The 25,275-nt window shown below is 40.7% G+C and overlaps 1 protein-coding gene and 1 non-coding gene across 4 annotated transcripts in view; one reads left to right on the top strand and one right to left on the bottom strand.

Annotated features, from left to right (window-relative positions):
* LOC137325622 (synaptopodin-2-like) overlaps nucleotides 1–25,275 on the top strand; it is a 104,047-nt gene that overhangs the window by 65,006 nt on the left and 13,766 nt on the right. For 2 of the 3 annotated variants that reach the window (XM_067990890.1, XM_067990897.1), the window contains exon 4: nucleotides 338–2,520. In XM_067990890.1, the coding sequence (XP_067846991.1) occupies nucleotides 338–2,520 (2,183 nt within the window). The remainder of the gene's footprint in view (nucleotides 1–337; nucleotides 2,521–25,275) is intronic. The other variant, XM_067990904.1, reaches the window with a different exon arrangement.
* Nucleotides 3,215–3,274, bottom strand: LOC137331362 (U7 small nuclear RNA). Its single transcript, XR_010965434.1, has one exon. It is a non-coding gene; the product is annotated as a U7 small nuclear RNA (small nuclear RNA).

The following is a 25,275-nucleotide window of genomic DNA, read 5'->3' as shown; positions in this document are numbered from 1 at the left end:
TTAAATCATAGTAGAATACATACTTTCCCTTTAAATTTGTAGCTTAAATTTTTTATTACTTTTCTGTAAAATCTTTACAGGAAAATAGCTATTGTTTTTAAAAATGGTGGGGTATCATATGAAAACACTACTTTTATTTCAGGTGAAGTGCTATTATTCATGTTGATTCATTGACTCGAACATATTGGTATTCATTTATCCTAAGGAGCCAGATTATCATATAGAAATTGAAGGTTTTGCTTTCAAATTTATTTTTTCAACACTGGTATTTTATTAACAGAGTTGTCCAGATATTACGTGCAATTTTTAAAATCTGAGTTTGATGTGTTTCCTACAGAAATCCGACGGAGTGAAAGCCTGTCTGAAAAACAGGTTAAAGAAGCCAAGTCTAAGTGTAAAAGCATTGCCTTGCTCTTGACAGCAACTCCTACTCCCAGCTCCAAGGGGGCGTTAATGTTTAAGAAGCGTCGCCAGAGGGCAAAAAAGTATACTTTGGTCAGCTACGGCACTGGGGAGTTTGATCCCGACGACGATCAAGAGGACTCCATAGAGTTCACTTTGGTACCAACCAGTGACTCCGATCTTGACGAGGACCTTTGTGCCGATGTCAACTCAGCCCAGATTGTGACGTTTGATTGGGATACAGGTTTAGTGGAAGTCGAGAAGAAGGAGAAGACTGACGACGAAATGCAGAGATTACCAGATACAAAGGGCAAAGGTGCCTTATTGTTTGCCAAGAGGAGGCAGAGGATTGATCAATATACAGCTGAGCAGGAGGAAATGAGGAGAGCAGGAGTATCTGAACCTACCTCTACTCACTCTGTAAAAATGGAAAGTGGTTACCAAACAACAAAAAGCAGTTTTAATGATTCATCAATCACAATGCAAAATCATGCCACTGAAAACTATATTGATGTAAGTAAGTTACATGGAATTGGAAATGTAAGTGGAGTGAGAGGGAGATCTGAAATGGTTAACCAGAACTTGAAGTCTGCTGAAGACAGTAGAGCAGGTGCAACGAACAGAACAGCTACACCATTCCCTGGTGTGCAAAACCGAGCTGCAGCTCCTTTTTCTCCTACAAGAAATGTGGCAAGCTCCTTTTCAGACTTACCTCCCCCACCCACATACTCTTCCATCAGTCCACCAGCTGACAATATCTACGGTGTTGCATCTCCTCCTTTGGCTACCATGGCTCAACCAGCCATATGGTCACCATCGGGAATTGCAGGGGAGCAGATAGCATCCAGAGATGAGAGGATCTGTGTACCTGCAATAAAAACTGGTATTCTACAAGATGCAAGAAAACGGAACACCGCAAAGCCCATGTTCACTTTCGTTGAGCGCCCTAAGGTAGCTCCAAATCCAGAACTCCTGTCCATGGTCAAAGGTAAGCCAGACAGACGTAGAGGAGTAGATCAGCCTGGTGGCGGTTTTGAGTCAGGACCTGAAGAAGATTACCTTAGTTTAGGTGCAGAAGCATCAAATTTTTTACAGACCCCAGCAGTGAAGCAGAAGACACCTCCTCCAGTTGCACCAAAGCCATCTGTTAAAAGCCCTCCTACTGAGGCAACCCCAATGTTACCTCCGCTGTCACCTGCAGAAGTAACCCATGTTCAAGCTCCTGTCTATCCTTCTGAAAGCACTAACCAGATGCCAGTAAAATCACATTCAGTTCAACCTGTTAATACATGGTACCAGTCCCAAGGTGCTGCTAACCAGTTTATATCTTCAGCAGGACCCCGATCAGTAGCATCAACACATTCATATGCTTCAAAAACACCTCCCACAACTCCCATAGCAAATTCTGCACCAGCTGGAGGTATGGGTCCAGCCTATGAGATGCCAGCTTTGAAAGGTAAAGGAGCACAGTTATTTGCAAGGAGGCGGTCTCGAATGGAGAAATTCATTGTAGACTCGTCATCAGTCAAAGCCAGCCAACCACGGTTATCATCCCCTACCCCTTCCTTGCCAGCATCTTGGAAGTATTCATCTAATATAAGAGCACCTCCCCCTTTGGCTTACAACCCTATCCATTCTCCATCTTATCCTCCTGGCATTTTGAAAGCACAAGCACAATCTGCATCTTCATCTAAGTCAAATAAAGGTGCCAAAGGTAAAGGCACCAAAAAACCTCTCAATGCTTTGGATGTCATGAAGCACCAACCATATCAGCTTAATCCATCCTTGTTCACTTTTTCATCCACTCCTGATGCTAAGGCACCTCTATCCACAAGCTCATCACTTTCTAAGCAATCTATAAAGTCTGATCCTGTTCCACTTCAACCAGTTAGTGCTACCTATCCTGTTTCTAAGAGTGTCTCATCTGTGCCAACAGGACCATCTTTCAATCAAGCTAATACAGCTTCTGCTGATGAAGAGTATGTCTATCCTTCTGGAAAGAATGCCTTTGTGCCTCCAAGTTATGCTTCATACCCAAAGCAAGAACCATCAGCTCTGTCAGTTGCCATGGCACCAAGACCTAAGTTTTCAGCAAAGAAAGTTGGAGTTACAGCACAGGTGTGGAAACCCTCCACGATAGTGGAGTAATGTAATTGTTAAAAGGCAACATTAATTTTTCTTTGTGAGATTTATATTTAATTTTGCAATGTGTAGAACTGGAGTTATTGGCAGTTTAAAGAGGTACATTATTTTCTACCCCCTAATAGATCTTTTACTAATCTTTGTTTAAATTCCAACCATTTTTTGGGGTCTAAACTTTAGAAGGAACTTAAAATGTACCTTCTAAATAGAACATGAGACATCTCAACTCACGTTTTTTTTTAAATTAGCTTACTTTCAAGTGAAGAGGTGGACAGAAAAATACTAATAATTCCAGTCCAGAAGTATATTGCCTTAAAAAGCAGTGTTAGCATGACGTAAAAGGAGAGATATAATGATTATGAAAATTCCCTCACAATAGGTCTTGGGCAAATCTCTGCTTACCTAATGAAAATTTTCAGGTCTTCAGAGACTTAAGAAAAAGAATAAGTAAGGAAGAATGCATAAAAGCTAAAGTATTTTTACTAGAATCAAATGAAATATGTGGATCAATTTTGATGCAGAAACTTTAATTACCTCTATGATTTCATAGAAAATGTGCATAATGATTTGATAGATTGTATGGTATTCAGTAGGGAAAGAAGGAATCTGGGAAAGGTGGCACTGTTTGGGGATGTGACGTTAGGAGAGCTTCTGTCTCTTTTTCAAACACTGGGGCTCCCACTGCAACAGCAGGAACATTCTGGACAAATACCAAAAAAGCTGTAAACCAGAGAGAGGTTTCAGGTATAATTTTTGGCAAGTTTGGTTTTTTTCTTTGTATGCACAAATTCTGCTTAGTACTAATCTGAAGATTGCAGCGACGCCAAAGGTATGTCTTAACAGTATCAAGAATGCTTTAAAACATCAGTTCAATTAACTCACTTCACTTTTCTGCTCTAAGACATCTTTGTGATTTTAATGTGCTTTTACTATAATCTTTTCTTTTGTTGTATTTTAGCTGTTTTCATTTCTGCCGTTTCTTATAGGTTACAAGAAAGAAGGTTATAGTATCATCCAAATAAACAGTAATGCAAATTGTGAAACACAATTTAAAGTTTTATCCTTCATTCTGCCAAAGAAAGACATTACACATTTTGGCTTTAATTCCAGAAAAATTAAACATTTAATTACTTACATATAGACTTTTCTTGCCGATGGATGATATCGATAGCCTCACGACTTGTGACTTTCTTTAATTTCTCAGTATAATTTCTTCCTTTCATGTATTTGCTGTATTCTTCTCCACTGTACTATTAAAATCCCCATTTTGTGTTTATATATTTATTTATTTTCAATTCTATTTTTCCCCTTATGCACAAGGCTTATGAAGAAAGCGCAAACAATAAGTTACAGGAAGCAAATATGCAGTGGCAGCAAAAACCAGCTAAACATTATGATCCCCGGACAGGATTTTATAAATAAGCCCTAACGCTGGTCTGGAGGCTGCAAGAGGAATTGTGCATTGGCTGAGGCGTTGCCTACTGCAGCACATCCCATCGATCTGACAGTGTGGTCCCCTAGTGGTGAATTGGCAGCATGGCCGGATAAAGATACTAGGTGACAGCTGGGTCCTGTCAGTCACTCCAAAATGCGTCAAGCTACTAGTAACAATGGATTTCTGTCTGTAGAAAAATAGAAAACAAGGAATTATTTAAAGAGCACCGAAAAACACTCATTACTAAAAAGTAGGAAAGAGTAATTAATCACATTTCTTCTTACCAAAATGTATTCAAACCCTGAAGTGCAGATCATTATATATCTGCATTATTTTGAAGAAATTATATAATTTTAGATAGCCATTTAACCTCTACTTATTAATTATTCAAGATAGTTTTTCTTCCTTTTTACAGCACTTTCAATTGCTGTGGTTTGCTGGCATTAAACATATTAGTCGGAATAAGCACAATTATTATGCAGTTTACGTATATAATATATTTTTCAAGAAGACTGTAAAATATTGGGAAGCATTTTCCATTATTTTTGTTTTTTGAAAATAATGCATTGGATACTTTATTTTAAATTATTTTTGCTTACTGCAAACCAAACTAAGCAGCACTATAGTTACAACATTAGCAAACAGGACAGCGATAGCTGAGGCCAGCTGAAAGAGTCAGTTATGTTAGTGTCCAGCGACAGGATACCTTGTGTTTGTCTTCTAATCTCTTATCTGCTAAGAACAGTACGAGATGTGTTCCATTGAAGCTGAAAGGCTGAATCACTAAGTTACAGAGCAAAACGTAATCAACGGTACCCATGGGATGACTCATATGACTTTTTTGACGCACATTTTCTGTTATTCTCATTCTTGCCATGCCAGAAATCAGTGGCTAATTACATGAGATCGAAATTAAAAACTTTACAAACCTTATAATTTTGAAGTATATTCCTTGCTATTTTAAAATGTACAGCATTTTATACAAGGAAGAATAATTATCCTCTTGTGTATTCACAGTACCTTTTCCCCTATCTCTGCTGTTATGATAGAATAAGGACCAGAAAGGTCACACTTTTAATCCTTGGTCTTTATTGAGTTATGATGTGGAGATGCCGGTGATGGACTGGGGTGGACAAATGTAAGGAATCTTACAACACCAGGTTATAGTCCAACAAATTTATTTTAAAATCACAAGCTTTCGGAGATTATCCCCTTCGTCTGACGATAATCTCCGAAAGCTTGTGATTTTAAAATAAATTTGTTGGACTATAACCTGGTGTTGTAAGATTCCTTACATTTATTGTGGAGATGCCGGTGATGGACTGGGGTTGACAATTGTAAACAATTTTACAACACCAAGTTATAGTTAAATTTTCCATTTTCCACATCGTTCACCTGAGGAAGGAGGTAGCCTCCGAAAGCTTGTGAATTTAAAATAAAATTGCTGGACTATAACTTGGTGTTGTAAAATTGTTTACAATTTACATTTATTGAGTTAGGAAGCACTGTCAGCTGGAGTGATAGCAGGACACACCAAAATTGGGCACAGTATCTGAGGACTGTTGCTGTCTGTGGGTTCATAAATCCCCTTCCCTTGCCCCAAATATGAGTCACTGCCTTCATGAAGGAATGTGTAAGAGAAAAGAAATTGAGGGAGGGAAAACCCAGCATTAATGATAGAGGTCGGATGAGAAATTTCATTCTAAATAGTTATTAGCCTACACGTCTACAATAGCATACCTGTCTGTTGTTCATATTGATTTACAGTCATAAAAGTAGCATGAAATGTACACATTTCTTACATCAGAAATATAATTCCAAATGAATTTTCCAGCATAATTGGAAAACACATGGAATGTGTTCACTGCGACTGCAATTGATTGCGTGATTTATCAATTGTAAACAATTTTACAACACCAAGTTATAGTCCAGCAATTTTTTTTTCCACATCGTTCACCTGAGGAAGGAGGTAGCCTCCGAAAGCTTGTGAATTTAAAATAAAATTGCTGGACTATAACTTGGTGTTGTAAAATTGTTTACAATTGTCAACCCCAGTCCATCACCGGCATCTCCACATCGTGATTTATCAAGATAGTGCTTCCAGATAATAAACTGCCTTAAGATGGACTGATCAATTTGCTCACTGCAGCCTTATAGACTGATTTCTACATCCTGTGATTCTACTTCAGTCTCTTGTTTCTTTCTCACATACTTAATTTTCCTCTTTACATTCCAAATCTTGGAGCGTAGCTGTGTCCCATACTGTCTGATGTCTGTTTCTTTCTGCCACACTCCCACGCACCTATTCATGCTGGTTAAGACAGGAAATTGTGACGTTGAAAAGATTTGGTTTCTGACATGCATATACGATAATGAGGTGTCAGTTGCTGCTGTGATATGAATCCACTCATGTGGACTCTTTAATGACTGGATTATTCTGAGACCTGGAGGCATACTCAGGTCTCAATATTTTGAATCTCCCAGAGCGCGTAGAGTGACATTACCTGGGTTGTGCTATATATTTTCAATGTGGCAACTCCTTTGGAAATATTGTTCTTAATGTTTTCATTTAAGAAGGAAACTGAGGGCAGTAGGTGAAACAGGGCAGCTGTGCCTTACAATGTGGCTTTAGGATGTGAGTTTATGCATCTGAATCCAACTCCTGAGATGATCTTGTTTCCACTAATGTTGATTAAAACAAATAAGTCACTGGGGGTAATTTTGACTTTGTGCGACAGTGTAAAATGGGCGATAGCGAATTGGCAGCCTGTTATATATCTCTCCCAATTTTCATTTCCATTGAAGTCAATCAAAATGGGGAGAGATGTTCAGAGGGTTGCCGATTCCCTATTGACCGTTTTACACATCGCACAAGGTCAAAATTACCCACATTGTGTTTGAGGTCAAATTTTGGCCGATTTCAAGTCTGATCCACAGTTAGCCTAATGCTACTGAAACAATAATCTTGCAAGGAAATGCAATGGCAGACAGGGTACAGTGGACTTTTCTTATTTTAACTTGAGTCACTTTATTTTTTACCGATCAAGTGGTACATTGGGTAAAATTCCTGGGAATGCCCCCAGACATGTCCCCAAAGTTGGCAGTGGACTTTGGGAGGGTAGAAGACTTGTTCACCTTCCCCTCATGCCCACCTAATTGCAATTTGTGGTGTAGCATAAATGGGACTAAAACCCAACAGATTTGCTCCAGTTGCCCCTCTTCCACCCCATGAATTTCAGCCCTTCAATTTTCTTTAGTAGTATTCAACTCATGCAGTAAGTAGTTATTATTGGAGATTAAAATATGAATGTACCTCAATTACAACTTCTAATGGTTTTTTCTTTTAAATACCACCAATAAACTGTCCTTGGCATTTCCCACAGTCAGTTGATCAATAAAAAGTATTTTTAGATCCAAATAGGTGACTGAGTTGGGAAAGAAAGTTCAGAAATGGTGGGTAATTTTGATTATGTGCGATAGTGCAAAACGGGTGATAGATAAATAGTCCATTTACATTGACTTCAATAAAAATCGGGAAAGATGTAAAATGGGCTGCCGACTCGCATTCATCAATTTTACACTATCGACAGAGTCAAAATTACCCCCAACTCAGTCCAACGACCCACCTATTAGCCAGAGCCAATAACTACATCATGACAGAAATGTGAAGCGATACATTTGGGAGGAAGAATAAAGAGAGGACATATACACTAAATAGTAAAAAATTAAAAGGAATAAAGGAACAGAGAGACTTAGTTGTTCAGATTCACAAATCTTTAAAAGTGAAAAGCATGTTTATAAATGCTGTAATTAAGGATATAGGATCCTAGGTTTTATAAATGGGGTAAAGAGTACAAAGAGGTAATGCTAAATCTATACAAATCATTGGTTAGGCTGCAGTTAGAATATTGGGTTAGAAATTGGTATGCATTGCACCCGTTTTTTTGGGTATAAAATGTGTGCATAGCATAATGATTATAAGTAAGATGGCCTGCACCCAATCTACACAGGCATTGGGCCAACTGCTAAATGTGTCAGGCCCATCTTTTAGTAGTCCCGGCCGGCTGCTTAAGACAGATGTTTGGCCCCTTGAATATGTTAATGAGGGGCCTAATGCCGGTTGAAGGACCCCTCTACAAAATTTGTTACTGATGAGTAGGGCAGGTGTTGGGCTTCTTCAGTGGCCCCGGCGGCCATTGACTAAACCTTTCTGTGAAGCCAGTAGAAGCAGCAGTGCTCTCGCCGAGAACACAGTCCTCACGATCTCCCCCCCAACCCCCGGCATTGCCCACTCCGACCCTCTCCTTACCTGAGGGCTGCTACTGGTGAGACAGGCCAGGAAAATTGGATGAAAAACAAGAATGTGGGTGGCCCTGGGCAACTTGAATTACATCATCATCTAATGGACAGAGGCCTGCAATTCTACTGTGTCAGGCGAATGTTGATACATGCTTTCCCCATTATAAAATATTGAGATGCCTATATAGGCTTTCCCCATTATAAGGGCCACAGCCTATCTTAAATTCTTGGGCTTTGATTGGAGAGTCGGCAAGAAGGCCCCCATACTTACCTGAATGTGAAGCCGGCCAGTGATTACCCCACCCCCTCCCCACCGCTCCCTCCCTTCAACCACTGCTACTGACCCGATTGTCCACCGCTACATCCCCCGGCTACCAATCACGCCCCACTGGAAACCAATTGCACCCCCCCGGCCCCGCCACCACACCAGCCCGAGGCCCGATCGTCCACCCTTCCCACTTACTTGAGGGCTGTTGGGACTCCAGCAACAGCCCGATCTTCAATTACGATTCACCGGCAGCTCTGCACAGCACTCCGGCTCCATGGGAATGAGGCCCTTATCGTTCAGGTGCAGGGATCATAACCTGATATTGTAAACTTCAATGCTGCTACACTCTAGTCTCCCACTATTCCAACCTCCCTCCCACCCATCAGTCTTGCTGGACTCCAGGATTCCCCTCCCCAAACCTTCTCCACGCCCAGATTCTGGGACTCCCCACCTTAGTGCTCACAATCTCCTAGACCATATTCCCAGTGTTCCCGGATCATAGAACTACCCCAAATACTCCCAGGCCCTGGTATTTCTATCACCAATGATTTAGTTATAGAGCTAGAGGGAATGGCATCCAAATTTGAAGACAATGCTCAAATAGACAGCACAGTAAATAATTCTGAGGACTAAAAGAAACCGAAGGGGATATTGATAAAATGGATGATTGAGCAAACAGGTGGCAGATGGAATTCAATGTCAGTGTGAGGTGGTACATTTTAGCAAAAAAAAAGCAATAATTATATTTGAATGGGGAAAGTTGGGTGATATGGAAGAGCAGAGGGATTTGGGTGTTCAGATTCACAAGACATTAAAAGCAGTACCACAAATGGACAAGTACACAAAAAAGGTAATGGAATACTGGGTGTTCTGGCAAGAGGTATAGAATATAAAAGTCAATCTATATGAAACGTATGTAAGACAACAATTGAAGTTCTGTGTGCAGTTGTGGGTTCCACAATATAGGATGGATGTTTAGGCAATAGAGAGGGTCCAGTGCAGATTCACTAGGATGCTGCCTGCTATGAGGAAATACAAACATGCAGACTTGAAAAATTGGGACTGTTTTTGTTGGAACAGAGGAGATTATGGGGTGATTTGATAAAGGTGTTTAAAACTCTGAAGGGATGGACAGTGTAGGTAGAAACAAACTGTTTCCAGTGGTAATGAGGAATAGAACAAGCAGACATGGATAAGATTAAATGTAAGAGATTTAGGACAGAAAACAAGAGAAATTTTATTACTCAGAAGGTTGTGAGGCTGTGAAATGCACTACTAGAGTTAGTGACTGAAGCAGAGACCACGTCAACTTTTAAGGATAAATTAGATAGGTGGTCGAAGGAAAAGGAGTTACAGTGATATAGGATCAGGGCAGCACTTGGGATTAGGATTGTTGCTCGAGCAAAGGATAAACACCAACATGGACTAGTTGGGCCAAAATGGCCTGCTTCTGTATTATAATTTCTATATTGTTCTATGTAGCATCTTTGGTAATCAAGTTTAGACTTTCACAGGTACAACTGAAATGTCCACAAGCATTGCAGCAGCATGAAGTTCCATTCTTCTACACTTGTTATTTTTTGAATGAGACTAGGAAAGTTGGTTTTCAATTTGAAATTACTTTAATGGCATAATGAAGAGGGTTGATGAGGGTAATGCGGTTGATGTTGTGTATCTGGACTTTCAAAAAGGCGTTTGATCCACATAATAGACTTGTTAGCAAAATTGAAGCCCATGGGATTAAAGGGACAGTGACAGCATGGTTCCAAAATGGCTAAGGGACAGAAAGCAGAGCGTAGTGGTGAAGGGTTGTTTTTCAGGCTAGAGGGAAGTGTGCAGTGGTGTCCCCCAGGGGTCGGTGTTTAGACCACTGTTCTTTATGATATATATTAATGATCTGGACTTGGGTATAGAGGGCATAATTTCAAAGTTTGTAGATGAAAGAAAACTCAGAAATGTAGTAAATAGTGAGGAGGATAGTAGCAGACTTCAGGAGGACATAGACAGACTGGTGAAATCATCAGACACATGGCAGATGAAATTTAACACACAGAAATGTGAAATGATGCATTTTGGAAGGAAGAATGAGGAGTGGCAATATAAACCAAATGGCACAATTTTAAAGGGGGTACAGGAACATAAAGACCTGGGCGTTTACGTACAGAAATCTTTGAAGGTGGCAGGACAAGTTGGTAAGGCTGATAAAAAAAAACACGTGATCCTTGGTTTTATAAATAGAGGCATAGAGTACAAAAGCAAGGAAGTTATACTAAACCTTTATAAATCACTGGTTAGGCCTCAGCTGGAGCATTGTGTCCAATTCTGGGCACCACATTTTAGAAAGGATGTCAAGGCCTTGGAGAGGGTGCAGAGGAGATTTACTAGAATGGTACAGGGGATGAGGGACTTCAGTTATGTGGAGATATTAGAGAAACTGGGATCGTTCTCTTTAGAGCAGAGAAGGCTAAGGGGAGATTTAATAGAGGTGTTCAAAATTTTGAGGGGATTTGATAGAGTACACAGGCAGAAACTGCAGGAGGGTTGGTAACCAGAGGACACAGTTTAAGGTAATTGGCAAAAGAACCAGAGGGAGATGAGGAGAATTTTTTTACACAGCATGTTGTTATGATCTGGAATGCACTGCCTGAAAGAGTGGTGAAAGCAGATTCAATAGCAACTTTCAAAAGGGAATCAGATAAATTGAAAAGGAAAAATTTGCATTGTTATGGGGAAAGAGCAGGTGAGTGGGACTAATTGGATAGCTCTTTCAAACAGCCGTCACAGGCACGATGGGCTGAATGGCCTCCTTTTGTGTTGTTATGATTCTCTGAGTTTACTGTCAAATATTCAAATTTAGGCTACATTCGATATTTAGGATCCAGCTCTATATGTGTTGTTTTGAGAAAAATGATATTGCTCATGCATAACGCAATAAAATGGCCGTCTCTGTATACACTGAACTGTAGTAGGTATCACACTGTAGATTTACTCAATGAGTTTTAACTCCCTCCGTGTGCTATTTTTAACAGAGTGGTTTACATATTTGGATTAGCTTTCTGTTTCTGATATTTTAATGTAATCATTTACTCATTTAAAGTAGATAGTTTAATTAATGTATTAAATAGAGCAGACAGAAAGTTAACCAGTGCACTAAAATTAGCACACAAAGGGATTTAAATAACAAGAATGGTAACTGCCCATTGAGTATCTATTATCTGAGGACCATCTGCCCACTGTGTCTGGAATGGAAACAATGAAGGTAGGTGCCTTTTATTTTTAATTTAATTTGGGGGAAGGTTATAGATTGGCCTGTTCATGCTGATGTATCTATGCGATCCCTGATGGTCTAATGGGGAGCAGGGTGAACAGCCTTGTAGTAACAATACATTTGCCGAATCACTGCTCAAGCATCTTTGCATAAGGAAAATTTGGTTCATTACCAGCGGTTTCACCTCATGGGGTCTTGGAGTTAAAGTGTCACAGGCTCTTAACATACTTCTTAGCATAAATGAAATTGTTTTATAAACACAATTGCATTGATAGGGGTTAAAAACCCCTGCCTTCTTCACTTGCTTACTGTGGCCTTAAAATTCAGGTTTTAGAACACCCAGATGTGAGACTGCAACAAATTAGGATGAAAAATTATTATAGTGGACTGCAATCTGAAATAAAGAAAAGGTCAGTCTGCAAAAGGATAACATAAATATTCTTATTTTGGGTCAGAATAGTAAGAGAGGAAAGGATGCCTGTTTCACAGTCCAGAGGAAACAGAGTCCCAGGACTATCTAATACTTGAATCTGACATTGTCCATCATGATGAATTTTATAAACTCAGTTGGGATGTCGAGGAGAGTGCTTTCCAATAGCACAACATTTCATTTCAGGGTGAGGCAAAAACTGGCTTTACCAGTCTTACCCCATTGTAAATGCAACCTCCTGTCAACTGAAAACTGGCCCGTAATCCAGCAAAAATGGTGAAATTCTACTGACTAAACTGGTTTAAAGAAATGACTGGGGGAAATGGAAGAACAGATAGAAAATATCTACATCTGAATACCTGTTGTATTATGTCAGAGATTTTTCTTGTCAAAAGTAGATGACCAAACAAATGTAATCATCTGCAGTGTCAGTCTGCACCCCCAGGGTTAGTACATGTTCACTACCAAGTGGTGGCAGCAGATGCTTTGTTCAGCCAATCTCTAGAACAGAGTGGAAAAACCAGATGATCTACTCTCTGAAGCGTTCTATAACCAATACAGGAAACCATGATGTTTTGAGAGTGAGTAAAAATAAATTATTTTAATATCAAAATAAGTAATGTAATACACTTTAAAATATATTTTTTAAAATGATATAAATGTACAGAAAATAATTTTTGACTCGTAAAAATCCAATTTTGTTTTTTTCTATTATGTAATTGTTTTAATGTTTGTTGAGTAAGGAGCTTTAAAATATCCCATTTAAGTGGGACATTAAATTATAGCTCTAGTTTGCAGTGGCAATCACAACTTTGTCTTTCTCTTGCTTATCTTTAAACCGTGCATAAAAAGCTCAGAAAAATGCTTTTCTTCCTCAGGGTGAAGTGATCTAGCTGGTTAAGAATTTGACATACATATACCAAGTGAGGTACAGCAGTCTATTTGAACCCTTGCCTGATTGTAATTTTTGTATGGATGTGGCTAGTCCCCACGATGCCTTCTTGGCACTAGCACCTGATCTTCGAGACTTGTCAATCCCTAATCAATGTTTATCAGTCTGCTAACATACCTTGCAACTCTGTGTCTCCTATTAAATCACTTACAGGCCTGCTACAGTGCTCAGGAGCCCCAATTTGATATTAATCATCCTGCTGCATTATTTCAGAACATTCCACCCCATCTGGCATCTCTCTTTTTACCTTGAGATCTTTGTGTATTCTTTTCGGAATTGGCCTTGTGTACATAAGAACATGAGAAATAGGAGCAGGAGTAGGCCAATCGGCCCCTCGAGCCTGCTCCGCCATTCAATAAGATCATGGCTGATCTGATCCTAACCTCAAATCTAAATTCATGTCCAATTTCCTGCCTGCTCCCCGTAACCCCTAATTCCCTTTACTTCTAGGAAACTGTCGATTTCTGTTTTAAATTTATTTAATGATGTAGCTTCCACAGCTTCCTGGGGAAGCAAATTCCACAGACCTACTACCCTCTGAGTGAAGAAGTTTCTCCTCATCTCAGTTTTGAAAGAGCAGCCCCTTATTCTAAGATTATGCCCCCTAGTTCTAGTTTCACCCATCCTTGGGAACATCCTTACCGCATCCACCCGATCGAGCCCCTTCACAATCTTATATGTTTCAATAAGATCGCCTCTCATTCTTCTGAACTCCAATGAGTAGAGTCCCAATCTACTCAACCGCTCCTCATATGTCCGCCCCCTCATCTCCGGGATTAACCGAGTGAACCTTCTTTGTACTGCCTCGAGAGCAAGTATGTCTTTTCTTAAGTATGGACACCAAAACTGTATGCAGTATTCCAGGTGCGGTCTCACCGATACCTTATATAACTGCAGCAATACCGCCCTGTTTTTATATTCTGTCCCCCTAGCAATAAAAGCCAACATTCCGTTGGCCTTCTTGATCACCTGCTGCACCTGCATACTAACTTTTTGATTTTCTTGCACTAGGACCCCCAGATCCCTTTGTACTGCAGTACTTTCCAGTTTCTCGCCATTAAGATAATAACTTGCTCTCTGATTTTTCCTGCCAAAGTGCATAACCTCACATTTTCCAATATTATATTGCATCTGCCAAATCTCCGCCCACTCACCCAGCCTGTCTATATCCCCCTGTAGGTTTTTTATGTCCTCCTCATTCTCTACTTTCCCTCCCATCTTTGTATCATCTGCAAACTTTGATATGTTACACTCGGTCCCCTCCTCCAAATCGTTAATATAGATTGTAAAGAGTTGGGGACCCAGCACCGACCCCTGCGGAACACCACTGGCTACTGGTTGCCAGTCCGAAATGAACCATTTATCCCAACTCTCTGCTTCCTGTTAGATAACCAATCCTCCACCCATGCCAGAATATTACCCCCAATCCAGTGATTCTTTATCTTGAGCAATAATCTTTTATGTGGCACCTTGTCGAATGCCTTCTGGAAGTCTAAATACACTACGTCCACTGGTTCCCCTTTATCCACCCTGTACGTTATGTCCTCAAAGAACTCAAGCAAATTTGTCAGACATGAATTCCCCTTCGTAAAGCCATGCTGACTTTGTCCTATTAAATTATGTTTATCCAAATGTTCCGCTACTGTCTCCTTAATAATAGACTCCAAAATTTTACCCACCACAGATGTTAGGCTAACTGGTCTATAATTTCCAGCATTCTGCCTACTACCCTTTTTGAATAAAGGTGTTACATTAGCAGTTTTCCAATCTGCCGGGACCTTTGCCGAGTCCAGAGAATTTTGGAAAATTATTACCAAAGCATCTACAATCCCTACTGCCACTTCCCTCAAGACCCTCGGATGTAAGCCATCAGGTCCAGGGGATTTATCCGCCTTGAGTCCCATTAATTTACTGAGTACCAATTCCTTAGTGATTTTAATCGTATTTAGCTCCTCCCCACCTAGAGCCCCCTGTTTGTCCAGTGTTGGGATATTCTTAGTGTCCTCTACCGTAAAGACTGAAACAAAATATTTGTTCAGCATTTTTGCCATCTCCGTGTTTCCCACCATTAATTTCCCGGTCTCATCCTCTAAGGGACCTACGTTTGCCTTAGCCACTCTTTTTCTTTTTATATAACTATAGAAACTCTTGCTATCTGTTTTTATATTTTTTGCTAATTTATTTTCATAATCTATCTTCCCTTTCTTAATCAATCCTTTAGTTACTTTACCTTAGTTTAGTTACCTTATTAAAGATCAGCCAAACCGCAATAACTACTGCCCTGAATTCATACCTCATACTTGCCTGGCATCTTACTAGCACCATACCTTTACTGGTCACTTTCTTAACTCCACTAGCCTGATGACTTACCTAGTACTTACCGGTCTGATGCTTTCTTAGTCCTATACCTTACCTGGTACTCAGCTCAACCATACCTGGTATGATACTGTGTAGTCTATGTCTTGTGTTTGACCACCATTTTCTAATAACGCAATAAATAAATTGACTAATCACATCCATACATGCAACAATCTTGTCTTGACAAATTAACAATTAACTGACCTCACACACACTATTGTTTTCCCTAAATAATTAATATAATAAATTAATTAATCCATTAGCTAGTTGCATACTCCAACATCCTATAACCAATTAGCAAATAAACTGTGTCACATGTGCCACCATCTACTTTCAATAAACAAATAAATTATTGATGTATAAAACATATCCATATTGAATAAATTAATCATTTAATCATTTCATACGTTGCAAAGGCCATGATCTTCTCCCTATAAATGATAGATTTTTGGACACTAAGGGAATCAAGGGATATGGGGATAGGGCAGGAAAGTGGAGTTGAGATAAAGGATCAGCCATGATCTTATTGAATGGCGGAGCAGGCTCGAGGGACTCCTGTTCCTATTTCTTATGTTCTTATGAAGTAATCTAAGCTTAGCTGTTGTGCTATTCAGAGTTTCACTATGAGATACTAAAAGTTTTGGGCAGTAATCTAGCCTGCTGGTTGACTCATGATTTTGCTGTTTTCAGTAGGGCTTAAAAAGTGGGTTATACTTCCCACAGTGCGGGCCAACAAAGAAAAGGGAGAAGCATTAATCCTCACAATCAGCTCTGACCTGCAATTAGCAAACAGTTAAACACCTGAAAGAACACTGGCAAAATAAGGCCAAATGTTACTCAGCAAAATTGCTATAGAATTTACAGAGTGAGGAAAGCCTGTTTGACAGGTCAGACACTCCAAACCTTACTGCAAGGAGTCAGGGAGAGCAGGCACACAATTTATGGGAATAATGCCCCTCCCCAAGAAGTGCCGGGTGCACTAGGTATGCTATATAGGGCTCTGGTGAGACCACACCTAGGGTACTGTGTACAGTTTTGTTCTCCTTATCTAAGGAAGGATTACTTTCCTTAGAGGGGGTTCAATGAAGGTTCACTAGATTGATTCCCAGGATGAGAGGGTTGTCCTATGAGGAGTGATTGAGTGGAATGGGCCTATATTCTCTGGAGTTTAGAAGAATGAGAGGTGATCTTATTGAAATGTATAAAATTCTTTGAGAGCTTGTCAGGGTTGATGCTGAGAGGCTGTTTCCCCTGGCTGGAGATTCTAGAACTATGGGTCATAGTCTCAAGATAAGAGGTTGGCCATTTAGGACAGAGAAGAGGAAAAATTTCTTCACTCAGAGGGTTGTGAGTATTTGGAATTCTCCACTCCAGAGGGCTGTGGATGCTCAATCATTGAGTATTTTCAAAACTGAGATCGATAGATTTTTGGCCATTAAGGGAATCAAAGGATATGAGGATAGGGCAGAAAAGTGGAATTGAGGTAGAAGATCAGCCATGATCTTATTGAATGGCAGAGCAGGCTTGAGGGGCCGTATAGCCTACCATGCTTCTATTTCTTATGTTCTTACGTTCTTATGGAAGGAGGTGACTGAAAGCATGCATCACCAATTAACCACCATACAAGGCATATGCAAAATACATTCCAAGAAGGTTTATTCTCACCAGAATCGGATAATCTGTCAGTGAAACCTTGAAACCAGCCAACACACTTAATCATCCTACAAGGGAATCATTTAGGAGTAGATTAGGTATCGCAAATATGAAACAAAGTGCAAGCACCAAGCGGTATCACTGTGCCAATTCAAGATGCCAATATTCACACACTACATAATAGAAGAAATAAATGCCCTGCACATGATTGGAACATTCTGCTGTGTATTTAATTACATGATATTGCCACAGTTAGTTAAACTCAAAGAGTAGAGTGGGACTGGGTCAGCATACCCGGTGGGCAAGAAAAATTGAACTAGGAACTATTTGCCAGTCAAAAATAAAGGAAGCACAGGAAATTAAAGATTCAAAGGCCATGTAAAACTCATGACATTGGAACTCAGCATGTTATTTCAGAGGAGTCTGAGCAGAGCTGTATATCGACAATTTAACACCACCATGGGAGGGCGGACCCAACGGAAGGGCAAAACATAATGCTGGAAGGAAAATATGAAGGCAACAGACCATATTTTTAATTTTGAGGCCAAATGAAATGTAAAATTGCTTTCAATTTCCTACCTAACACAAGACAAATCATGATGAGGAGTGTCAGGCTTGCAAAAGGTAAAAGGTGTTCTGCAACACCACCTGGTTATGCTATGCTTCTAGCTATTGATTGTCAGGCAGGTATCATTAACCATGGCTGCATATGGCAGTCATGGTCTCTGTGCTTAGACCCTTCCACTCTTCATTCCTCTACAAATAAGAGTGGCACAGAGGAATGCCTTAAAATGAAGGCATCATCAGAGCTTCTGGGAAAGTAGGCATTGACTTTCGTGATTCTGTATTGGTGGTCCATGTTGAAATTTAGAAAAAAATCCTTTTTGAGTTATGTACGACATAGCATTGTGCACAAGAGCCCAAATGGCAACATTGGTTCTGTGTCTGAGAAAGCCAACAGTTCTGTAGAGTTATATTGCTCTTGAATGTTGCTGCCGTTGGTGAAAGTTATGAAGCTGAATAATGCATCTGTGGACAACCAATTGGCTGATATTGCAGATGTTCCCAGTAATTGTCTGAATGGTGCCTGACACCTATGAGACAGAACGAGATGGAGAGGGCTATGCTGACTTTGGCTAAACCTTAACATCTACTATCATTACCAGGTAGCTGTACCTGATATGGGAGACCTTCTGTGTAATATGACATGGCAGAACTTGATGATATGTCACGCATGCCACCAGACATCGCGGGCACATGACTATTCTTGCTGGTCTTCCTCTGCCAACTCCATTGCTAGTGGGACACTGAATGCAGTCTCCATTGTGCACAAAAATCTGGAATGTGGAAAGAAAATTGCAAGCAACTCATCTTTAAATGCAAAATACAACATTCTCACCGCAACCTCACTGGTAATGTCTGTCCAATCTAAGGGAGATTCATGCATGCACCAATGATGTGTTACTACTGCAATGTGGGCAGTTCCTTGTTAATTGCCGAATCTACCACATTAATTGCTGTTCTGTATGAATTGAGCACAAAATAAAAATGCTTATTGCAGCAATTTTGTTAGCATTAAGAAACAGGCAGTAAACAAGTGCTATGTGCCACTCCTGACATTGCTGGCCATTATCACACATTTGCTAATGTGGAAAGTTTACATCGACAAGAACTTCTAGACTCCACTGTCTTCATCCCAACTCAAGTTTCTTTAACCATCCTCAAGTTAACTAAACTTTAAAGCATTCAAACCTCTTCATTCACCAAATTCCTTCCCTACACATTATCAGAGTTGGTTAACCACTGTCTGTTTTTTTCCTCTCCCAGGCCTTCTGTTTCTGTCTAACCAGCTGTCTGCCTCATTAATCCAAGCTTTGGGTCTCTGTTTTATCTGGTTCTAGACTTTGACCGTAACTTATTCCCAGCTTTGGGTTCCTCCTAAAACTCCTAACGCTTCACCTTTTTAAAGGTTGTTAGGCTCCATTAACCACAGCTACGAGTGATCCCATTTGTTTTTACGGTTGTTGACATTCTGGATTTCATCAATTCCATGCTTACCTTCTTTGTTCATTTTCTAACCAGGCTGCACATTTTTCTCCAGTGTTGTTCCCTCCTTTTTTCCTCGTGTGTATCTGTTCATTTGCCCTGTCACATGCCCTTCTGCCTTGAGCCTGTTTTACTTTTTTGCTTGCAGCCTTTTATTTGTGCTATTGTTTATTACTCCTCCCCTCATGATTCTTTGTAATTCTACATTTCTTTTCCTCTGACTTCCTGTTCCTACTAATCAGGTCTTCAATAATTCCTGCTAAACCACTTAAGACTCACACCACTGCTTCGCAGTGCTCCGTTCTGCATGTGCAGACTTCATCTCATTCCATCTATCCCTCATTCCTACCCTGTATGCTCTCTCATATTCGTGTATTAATATTCTTACTTAACACTAATTTATCACAGTCACTGCCAAATACCTAGTCACCCCAATGACCCTGGTAATTAACATTAACTATTATCCCTTTCTACAAGTCTTCTATAGTCATCGTTTATCATGTATCCCCTTTGGCATCAAAGGCAATATCTTCTCCCACAGGATGGGTGAAATGGAAGTGCAATTATGATTTACATTTCCTCTTCCTCCATCATTGCCAATAATTTAATCATTTGCTCTATTTGTAAACAAGAAATTCTGGCCTAGCCACTGGAGATTGATTCCCACTCGTGCCAATATGCAAAAAAATTAGAAATGATTGTTTGCTTTTTAAATTTTAAATGTTATCACTGTTATCATTCAGGTTACTTCCCAATACTCTACTCACACTCTTCCATTGGTACATAAGAACATAAGAAATAGGAGCAGGAGTAGGCCATACAGCCCTTCGAGACTGCTCCACCATTCAATCAGATTATGGCTGATCTTCAACCTCAACTCCACTTTCCTGCCCGATCTCCATATCCCTTGATTCCCCTAGAGTTTAAAAATCTATCTATTTCAGCCTTGAATATACTCAATGACTCAGCATCCACGACCCTCTGGGGTAGAGAATTCCAAAGAGTCACAACCCTCTGATTGAAGAAATTCCTCCTCATCTCAGTCTTAAATGACCGACCCCTTATCCTGAGACTATGCCCCTTAGTTCTAGACTCTCCAGCCAGGGGAAACAACCTCTCAGCTTCTGTCCTGTCAAGCCCCTCTCAGAATCTTACGTGTTTCAATGAGATCACCTCTTATTCTTCTAAACTCCAGAGAGTATAGGCTCATTCTACTCAATCTCTCCTCGTAGGACAACCTTCTCATCTCAGTGATCAATCTAGTGAACCTTTGTTGCACCGCCTCTAAGGCAAGTATATCCTTCCTGAGATAAGGAGATCAAAGCTGTACACAGTACTCCAAGTGAGGGCTCGCCAAAGCCCTGTACAATTGTAGTAAGACTTCCTTACCCTTGTATTCCAAACCCCTTGCAATAAAGGCCAACATACCATTTGCCTTCTGAATTGCTTGCTGTACCTGCATGCTAACTTTTTGTGTTTCTTGTACAAGGACACCCAAATCTCTCAGAACGTCAACATTTAATAGTTTCTCACCATTTAAAAAAAATTGTGTTTTTCTATTCTTCCTAGCAAAGTGAATAACCTCACATTTCCTCACATTATACTCCATCTGTCACCTTCTTGCATACTCACTTAACCTGTCTATATCCCTTTGCAGGTACTTGGTGTCCTCCTCACAGCTTACTTTCCCACCTAGCTTTGTATCGGCAGCAAACTTGGATACATTACACTCGGTCCCTTCATCTAAGTCATTAATATAGGTTATAAATAGCTGAGGCTCAAGCACTGATCCTTGCGGCACCCTACTGGTTCCAGCCTGCCAACCTGAAAATGACCCGTTTATCCCTTCTCTCTGTTTTCTGTCCGTTAACCAATCCTCTATCCATGCTAATATATTACCTCCAACCCCATGAGCCCATATCTTGCGTAAGAACCATTTTTGTGGCACCTTATCGAATGCCTTTTGAAAATCCAAATATATTACATCCACTGGTTCCCCTTTATCTACCCTTTTAGTTACATTCTCATAAAACTCTAATAAATTTGTCAAATATGATTTCCCTTTCATAAAATCATGTTGACTCTGCCTAATCATATTATGATTTTTCTAAGTGCCCTGTTACCACTTCCTTAGTAATGGATTCCAGCATTTTCCCGACGACTGCTATCAGGCTAACTGGCCTTTGGTTCCCTGTTTTCTCTTCCAATATCTTTGCAGCCACCTCTTTTAGAACCCTAGGATGTAGGCCGTCAGGTCCAGGGGATTTATGGGCTTTTAGTCTCATTGGTTTCTCAAGTACTTTTTCTCTACTGATATTAATTAATTTAAGTTCCTCACTCTCATTAGTCCCTTGGTTCCCCACTATTTTTGGTATGCTTTTTGTGTCTTCTACTGTGAAGACAGATACAAAATATTTGTTTAACGTCTTTGCCATTTTCCCTATTCCCCATTATAATTTCTCCTGTCTCAGCCTCTAAGGTACCAGCATTTACTTTTGCTACTCTCTTCCTTTTTACATACTTGTAGAAGCTCTTACAATTCGTTTTTATATTTATTGCTAGTTTACTTTCATATTCTATTTTCTACCTTTTTATCAATTTTTTGGTCATCCTTTGCTGGTTTCTAGAACTCTGCCAATCCTCAGGCTTACTACTCTTCTTCGCAACATTGTAGGTCTCTTCTTTTAATCTAATACTATCGATAACTTCTTTAGTTGGCCACGGATTAATCATTTTTCCTGTGGAGTTTTTATTTCTTAATGGAATGTATATTCATTGAGAATATTGAAATATTTCTTCAAATGTCTGCCATTGCTTATCTACCATCATACCTTTTAATCTAATTTCCCAATCTATCTTAGCCACCTTGTCCCTCATACCTATGTACTTGGCTTTATTTATGTTTAAGACTCTAGTTTCGGACTTAAGTATGTCACTCTCAAACTCAATGTGAAATTCTATCATATTATGATCACTCCACCCAGAGGATCCTTTACTGTGAGATTACTAATTAACCCTATCTTATTACACAAGACAAGATCTAAAATAGCCTGTTCCCTGGTTAGTTCTATGATGTATTGTTCTAGGAAACTGTCTCAGATGCATTCCATGAACTCATCCTCCAGACTGTCTTTGCCAATTTGATTTGTCCAGTCTATATGAAGATTAAAGTCCCCCATGATTACTACATTACCTTTGTTACAAGCTCCTATTATTTCTTGATTAATACTCTGTCCAACGGTACAGCTACTTTTAGGGGGGCTATAAATTATTCCCACCAGTGTTTACTGCCCTTTGTTATTTCTTATTTCCACCCAAACTGATTCTACTTCCTGATCCTCTGAGACAAGATCCTTTCTCACCACTGTCCTTATGTCATCCTTTATTATCAGGGCGAAACCCCTTCCTTTTCCATTCTGCCTGTTTTTTCAATACATCAAGTACCCTGGAATATTTAGTTCCCAATCCTGGTCACTTTTTTTTATTCGTTCACGGGATGTGGGCATCGCTGGTAAGGCCTGCATTTATTGCCCATCCCTAATTGCCCTTGAGAAGGTGGTGGTAAGCCACTTTCTTGAACCACTGCAGTCCATGTGGTGAAGGTTTTCCCACAGTGCTGTAAGGTAGGGAGTTCCAGGATTTTGACCCAGTGACGATGAAGGAATGGCAATATATTTCCAAGTCGGGATGGTGTGTGACTTGGAGGGGAACGTGCAGGTGGTGGTGTTCCCATGTGCCTACTGCCCTTGTCCTTCTAGGTGGTAGAGGTCGAGGGTTTGCGAGGTGCTGCCGAAGAAGCCTTGACAAGTTGCTGCAGTGCATCCTGTAGATGGTACACACTGCAACCACGGTGTGCCGGTGGTGAAGGGAGTGAATGTTTAAGGTGGTGGATGGGGTATCAATCAAGCAGGCTGCTTTGTCCTGGATGGTGTCGAGCTTCTTGAGTGTTGTTGGAGCTGCACTCATCCAGGCAATTGGAGAGTATTCCATCACACTCCTGACTTGTGCCTTGTGGATGGTAGAAAGGCTTTGGGGAGTCAGGACGTGAGCCACTCGCCGCAGAATACCCAGCCTCTGACCTGCTCTTGTAGCCACAGTATTTATGTGGCTGGTCCAGTTAAGTTTCTGGTCAATGGTGACCCCCAGGATGTTGATGGTGGGGGATTCGGCGATGGTAATGCCGTTGAATGTCAAGGGGAGGTGGTTAGATGCTCTCTTGTTGGAGATGGTCATTGCCTGGCACTTGTCTGGCACGAAAGTAACTTGTCACTTATCAGCCCAAGCCTGGATGTTGTCCAGGTCTTGCTGCATGCAGGCACAGGCTGCTTCGTTATCTGAGGGGTTATGAATGGAACTGAACACCGTGCAATCATCAGCGAGCATCCCCATTTCTGATCTTATGATGGAGGGAAGGTCATTGATGAAGCAGCTGAAGATGGTTGGGCCTAGGACACTGCCCTGAGGAACACCTGCAGCAATGTCATGCGGCTAAGATGATTGGCCTCCAACAACCACTACCATCTTCCTTTGAGTTAGGTATGACTCCAGCCACTGGAGAGTTTTCCCCCTGATTCCCATTGACTTCAATTTTACTTGGGCTCCTTGGTGCCTCACTCGGTGAAATGCTGCCTTGATGTCAAGGGCAGTCACTCTCACCTCACCTCACCTCTGGAATTCAGCTCTTTTGTCCATGTTTGGACCAAGGCTATAATGAGGTCTGAAGCCGAGTGGTCCTGGCGGAATGCAAACTGAGCATCGGTGAGCAGGTTACTGGTGAGTAAGTGCCGCTTGATTGCACTGCCGATGACACCTTCCATCACTTTGCTGATGATTGAGAGTAGACTGATGGGGCGGTAATTGGCCGGATTGGATTTGTCCTGCTTTTTGTGGACAGGACATATCTGGGCAATTTTCCACATTGTCAGTTAGATGCCAATATTGTAGCTGTACTGGAACAGCTTGGCTACAGGCACAGCTAGTTCTGGATCTTGCAACCATGTCTCTGTAATGGCTATTAGATCAAACTCATTTATCTCTATTTGTGTCACTAATTCATCTATCTTGTTACGAATGCTTCCTGAATTCAGATAAAGAGCCTCTAATTTTAACTTTTTACCATTTTTTCCTGCTTTGACCTTATTCGCTGATGCACTATTACCGTTAAACTTTCTGTCCCTTCCTGCCACTCTGTTTATCTTTACCCAAATCACTACACTGCTCTGTTGCCTTGACTTTTCTCTTTAGATTTCTAAATTTCCCCTCACCTGACACCTTTTTAGTTTAAAGCCCTATCTACAGCCCGAGTTATTTAATTCGTCTGGACACTGGTCCCAGCCTGGTTTAAGTGGAGCCCATCCCAATGGAACAGCTTCCTCCTTCCCCAGTGGTGGTACCATTGTCCCATGGATCGAAACCTCTGTCTCCCACACCACACTTTAGCCACACATTTAACTCTTTGATCTGTTTGTCCCTATGACAATTTGCGCGTGGCTTAGGTAGTAATCCAGAGATTATTAGCTTTAAGGTTCTGCTTATTAATTTAGATCCTACCTCCTCAAACTATCTCAGCTGAACCTCATTCTTATTTCTACCAATGTCATTGGTTCCAACGTGCACCATGACAACTGGATGCCCCCACCTCATGTTCCAAGTTCTTTTCCAGCCATGAGGAGATGTTCTTAACCCTGGCACTGGGCAGGTAACACAGCCTTCGGGACTCTCGGTCGCTGCTGCAGAGAACAGTATCTATCCCCCTGACTATATTATCCACTACCACTATCACATTCCTTTGTACTCCCCCCATTTGAATGGACTCCTGTGCCACGTTGCAGTGGTCAGTTTGCCCATCCTCCCTGCAGTCTTTGCTCTGATCCACATAGAATCATAGAAAGGTTACAGCATGGAAGGAGGCCATTCGGCCCATCGAGTCCGCACCGGCTCTATGCAAGAGCAATCCAGCTAGTCCCACGCCCCGCCTTATCCCCGTAGCCCTGCAATTTTTTTCCTTTCAATACTTATCCAG

This window comes from Heptranchias perlo, chromosome 1 (assembly GCF_035084215.1).
Source record: "Heptranchias perlo isolate sHepPer1 chromosome 1, sHepPer1.hap1, whole genome shotgun sequence".
Taxonomy (NCBI): Eukaryota; Metazoa; Chordata; class Chondrichthyes; order Hexanchiformes; family Hexanchidae; genus Heptranchias; species Heptranchias perlo.
This window is presented reverse-complemented; position numbering and strand designations above follow the sequence as displayed.